The following is a 5,350-nucleotide window of genomic DNA, read 5'->3' on the forward strand; positions in this document are numbered from 1 at the left end:
GCTAGTAGGAGGTCGATCACTTATCCGATCGACTGCAATGACATCGGCCATGTTCATATACTTATGTAAGACTAACATACTAACTGATGTAAATTGGGTTTCCAGACAAACACCATTGCGAGATCGGAGTCTCAATACTACTCTTAATCACTTGAAATTGGCCTAAGAAAATCGATTTTCTTGTACAAAACTTTAATGGGTCCAAAGTTCAAACATGTTTCTCAAAGAAAAAACATTCAAATTTTATATTGTTTAAGACTGCTATTGGGTTGTTAGACACGAAGATTGCATCATGTGGTTAGGTTTATATGAAAACAACAGTCATGAATGTGCACATCTACTAAGCTAGCTAGAGTGCAACGAAGTTGAAGGTGCACATCATGGTTGTCAACGGGTTCGGTGTGCACTGGATCACAGTCTTTCACATCTACACAAATGACAACCAGTCAGGCTTAGTACAGCGTTCCAGACAATGTCAGGTCAACAAAAATGAAACTCATACTCCAATCGTATAATTAAAGAGCTTTGAAATATAATATAATAATGTACAAAATAATGTGCCCATGTGACCTAGGTCCTTAATTGTCGAGATACATGTAAAACAAATTTTCTTTAGGTTCTTGCCAGTGTAGGCTCTTTATGCCCACAGCCATTTGATTCTAAGTGTTATTAGGGATGTGAATGAATCATATTTGAATTCTTGAATTCTTGAGTGTCATTTATGATTTTAAACTTTGGATCTAGATTCGAGTCCAATTCAATTCAAACCAAATTCAGATTTATGCAAATACAAAAAATATATATATATTAAAATAATTATTTTTTAATTAGTTCTCAAAAGGAGGTGATTCCTTGACCGGAAACTTCCTGGCGCCTGGTGGGGCGCGACCGACCGGTATCAGGCGCCGGAGGAAGGACGGAGCCACGTGGTGGAGACTAAGAAGGCGAGGACGCTGGCCTTTTGGGAGTTTGACCGTCAGTGCGCCACGTCACCAGCCTACATCCGGTAGGCTGCGGGACCCACGAAGAGTATACAAATCACACGCTAACACTTACGGCCTCATCATCTCTTTCACTCCCCCTCTCTCTCTCTCTCTTTCTCTCTCTTTCATTCTCTGTGAGTGGAGTTCCCGGTCTGCAGCTCTAATGGCGGAGGGAGGAGAGCTCTTCGGGAGGGAAGGCCAGACTCATCATCTGAAGAAGGAATCTATGAACTTTGATGCCGGATTTCCGTTTTCTGAGCACTTCTCGTGCCCATTGGCCGGCGAATTCATGGGGGTAAATGATTTTCCAGGGTTCGATACGTCCTACATGAGCTTCACACAGTTCCTGCAGACCAAGATCCCCGCTGATTACCTGAAGGGTTCTCACCTGGACGTGTCTTGCGGGTCGGAGGTCTTGAATTCCGGCGAGGTCGCTGATCCGGTGCCAGAGGCAGCAACCACGCAGCAGTCATCGGATTCTTCTTCAACCACCGAGGCAGTCGATGAAGATTCGGGCAAGAGCACGAAGGATCAGTCAAGTGCAGTCGATGATGGACAGGAAAAGAGTAAGAAAACGTGAGTTTCTTTCCTCTATTTTCGTTCAGTTCTCGTTATTGCTAGAACCTTGCCGTTTGAGCAGCCTGGCAGTTGATTGCTTGCCGGATCACGGCACTACAGAAGATGTTTTCGGCATGTGGGTATGGTTGATATGTGCATGCAATTGCTTCCGACAGATGCTTAATTCACACCAAGAAGCAAAAACTCTACTATCAGTTCCTAATTAGTGCAGCAGTGCAACAATGCTTTGAAGTCAGAAAAATTCCTTACTTCCTTTTAGTCCTTTTAAATCTTTCTATACCTCTCTCTCTCTCTTTCTCATGTCTTTTTCTTTTTCCTCCTTTTGGGCTTTCTTTGTTCACATTGATTTTAGACCTTTTCAAATCTTTTTTGGTTAATTTGTGGTTGCTAAGTCTCAATCTTCGGCGTGGCTTTCCCGCAGGAACAAGGCAAGGAAGAAAGGAGAGAAAAAGCAACGGCAACCGCGCTTTGCTTTCATGACCAAAAGCGAGGTGGATCATCTAGAAGATGGTTACAGATGGAGGAAATACGGCCAAAAAGCTGTGAAGAACAGTCCCTATCCGAGGTGTGTATCGTGTCTCTGTGTGTGTGTGCGCGCACCCGTCTCCTCTCCCCAACCACCCTCGACGATGACTCTGATTTCACCTTCCATGTGTCATTTTATGGCATCATGAACATGCCGTGATGAAGGAGAACCTCCAATCTTTCATTCCATTAAAAACTCTCAGTGACCGTGACGAAAAGAAGGTGAAGAGATGGAAACCTAAGCTCTCAGTGGGGCTAAGCCGTAGGTTCTATATACCGTAAAAAGCAGACCTATCTCTACTCGGATGCATCGATGGAAGAGTAGAGTTGAATTTGATCTGAGTTGTGATGTAGAATTAGATTAAACGTCAGGACAGTCGTCTTTTTAATTGATATGACCAAATCCCAAGCTCCCTACTCAGTTCTTCTGTTCACACCTAAGGTAACTATGAGGATACTTAGAGTTGCACCTCTGAGTTGGTCCTGCCCTATGTGGCCGTAAATATTCGATGTAGAGGAAAATTTCATTGTGGACTCTTGAGGTTTTGTCGCTTGGCGTAAGAATCGGGTCTGCCGTCCATGAATTGACATTGATATCAAAGTATCTTTTGGGGATGAAATTTTCCCTTGTTGCACCCCAAAAATTTCCAATTTATGACGGCTGAGAAAGAGAAGTACACGGCAATGGCAATACGCGTAGAGATCTTGTTGAGCCTTTGTTGTGATGGAAGCTGCCATAGATGCAACCAATCATCCTATAAGGCCCTAGCGATCTAACACTTTCCACTTTAGAGGCTGTGGTCGATGGATGAACAGTCTCCCTGACAGTAATAAAGAAGGAAGATGATGAGATGATATGTACCAACATACGTAATCTGTTTCTTTCTCTCTTTCTAAATCTATGGCAAAAGCTAGGATAGCTTTTAACAGGGAAAACAAACACCAACAAGAATGCAACACCAACATGGGTAATACTGGGTGTCTAAAATTTCTTTGAACAAGAATGAAACAAACGAAAGGGGAAGAAGAAAAGGAAAATTCAAGTGTATGTGAATAGATGTCCAGCAAAACTCATGCTTGTGTTTGATATTGCAGGAGCTATTACAGGTGCACCAGCCAAAAATGCTCGGTGAAGAAGCGGGTGGAGAGATCCTTTCAAGATCCTACCATAGTGATCACTACATATGAAGGCCAGCACACGCACCAGAGCCCAGCAACGATGAGAGGGACCAGCACAGGAATTGGAGGAGGAGGCGGCATTATGGGGATGCACCCATTTGCATCAACCAACTCTACGGCCGGATACCGCTTTTTTCCGGCGGAGCTGCCGGTGCATCTCCCTGACACGAGCAACCAACTAAACGCCAACCACTTCCTCATGCAGCAGACCGCTAGTAACCCTCTTTTTCACCAAGCTCAGCAACTCGGCCAGCTGCCTGACTACGGCCTCCTCCAGGACATCATTCCCTCTTTCAATGGCAGAGAACAGTGAACTGTGAAGCCCGAGCTTCCATTATCCTTTCCGCTTCAAATTTTCTCTCTTTCTTGACCATGTATAGGCCTGTAATAACATAGTCTTTAATTGGTACTAGGCGTGAGGACATAGCATTAAATTCTGATATCTTTTTGACGTATACATAGCAATCTCTCTTTATTCCTTACACCCAGTTGAGGATTCAATGAAATGATCGACTTCTATTTCTGAAATCTTACTCAAACTTCTTCCACTCTAAGAAGAACCATGTTCTAAGGACTGCAGATGTAGGCAAGGTGCATTAAATGGAGGCCTCCATTAATATGCGGGTCTCAGTAGAGCCTACCATTGGGTGTCAGTTAATTAAGGAGGGTTGTATTATAAATAGTTAGTTTTAAAGACTCAATATATAAAATTCAATCTACAGAGACACGAGCTTTTTTTCTATTAATCCTATAAAATAAGGGATTTTACATCATCTTTTACCGTCAACAATTCCTGTTGGTTTTATTTTGTGGATACAGGCTGTTTTTTTTTTTTTTTTGATCGACAGCTAACTGTTAGATACGACCTGCACTAAGATATGTAGCAATTATCACTGACTATATTATATTAGCAGGTTGAATTTTTCAATATAATAACAACAGTATTTAGTATGCCAAGAAATGCAGCTCGAAAGATTAATTGGATAATAGGTCAAGCCATCGCTTTTGGACAGACCTACAAAAATTCAATTGAAGCACACCGTCCGTGCATCACTTTGTAATAAAGGGTTCTTTGAAGAGCCTAACTGGTTATGTACGTAGCAAAAAGATGCTAAATAAGATTGTTATATATATATATATATATATATATATATATATATATATATATATATATAGAGAGAGAGAGAGAGAGAGAGAGAGAGGGAGAGAGAGAGGGAGGGAAATCTTCCAGAATTCCATAAAGACGTCAATAATATTGCAGAGCATGTGTCATAAGGATCCACTTTCATCATCAAATGGACTTGCTGCACTAACGCCTCATCTTTAACCTCCGCTACAATTGTTTTAAAATATTAGCGCAAATATTTGTTCAAATTAAGTTACTCATTTGAGGGACCCCTTTCTTAGAGGTAATTCGTTGTTAAGTTGAAAATGGTTGTGTTGTAGCCTAAGAATTGTAAGATACCCAGAAGATGAAGAAGTCCCTCCTCCACGGCATATTCAACCAGGGATACCCTGAAAATGCAGAAGCCCGTCTTTCCTTTCTCTTCTCTGGAGGTCCAAAGCTACTTTAGCACCTGAATAACCAAAGAGTTTGTGAGATACAGTGAACATTACTCCAATTGATTAGCCTAGCAAGACAAGTCACATATTTGATTCTGTCATCAGCACTAACGTCAACGTAAACATACTGATGGGAGTCTAATGACGTTCAAGTAATAGGGCGTTGGGAGGTCTAACAACTGAGTAAAGTGAAAATAAATGGTGATCGCCTGAGAATGTTTTATTCAAGCCTTGTTTTCAGCGCTAAAATTTCAACTGTGTCATACCATCTTCCTTGGATATATATATATATATATGTGCGCTCCATTTGGATACGCAATCCACATGTGAGTGAAGTCAGCTCCATCATCTACACAGAAATAAGGGCAGATGCATTGGCATGAATAATCCGCCTGCAGGTGTGTGAACCCAAATGAGATTTCCACCAGTTCCTACATTGTGGACTATTTTCTTTCAATTTTCTCTGTCACTTTCTTACCTACTTTTTTCTTTTATTTATTTATTTATTTTTTCTACCCATC

General features: G+C 41.5%; 1 protein-coding gene across 1 annotated transcript; it reads left to right on the forward strand.

The window, feature by feature from the left end:
* The first annotated feature begins 1,072 nt into the window (after positions 1-1,072).
* Positions 1,073-3,799, forward strand: LOC116263853 (WRKY transcription factor 71-like). The gene is made up of 3 exons (XM_031643647.2): positions 1,073-1,559; positions 1,984-2,127; positions 3,183-3,799. Exons 1-3 carry the CDS (start codon positions 1,147-1,149, stop codon positions 3,577-3,579), a joined length of 954 nt encoding a protein of 317 aa, XP_031499507.1. The 5' UTR covers positions 1,073-1,146; the 3' UTR covers positions 3,580-3,799.
* The last annotated feature ends 1,551 nt before the right edge of the window (positions 3,800-5,350 follow it).

Source organism: Nymphaea colorata, chromosome 11 (genome assembly GCF_008831285.2).
Source record: "Nymphaea colorata isolate Beijing-Zhang1983 chromosome 11, ASM883128v2, whole genome shotgun sequence".
NCBI classification, from domain to species: domain Eukaryota; kingdom Viridiplantae; phylum Streptophyta; class Magnoliopsida; order Nymphaeales; family Nymphaeaceae; genus Nymphaea; species Nymphaea colorata.

Excerpts from the sequence above, each read along its gene's own strand:
- LOC116263853 (XM_031643647.2), top strand. The coding sequence starts at position 1,147 with ATGGCGGAGGGAGGAGAGCTCTTCGGGAGGGAAGGCCAGACTCATCAT. Across the intron at positions 1,560-1,983 it reads CAGGAAAAGAGTAAGAAAAC|GAACAAGGCAAGGAAGAAAG; the intron begins GTGAGTTTCTTT and ends GCTTTCCCGCAG. Across the intron at positions 2,128-3,182 it reads AAGAACAGTCCCTATCCGAG|GAGCTATTACAGGTGCACCA; the intron begins GTGTGTATCGTG and ends TTGATATTGCAG.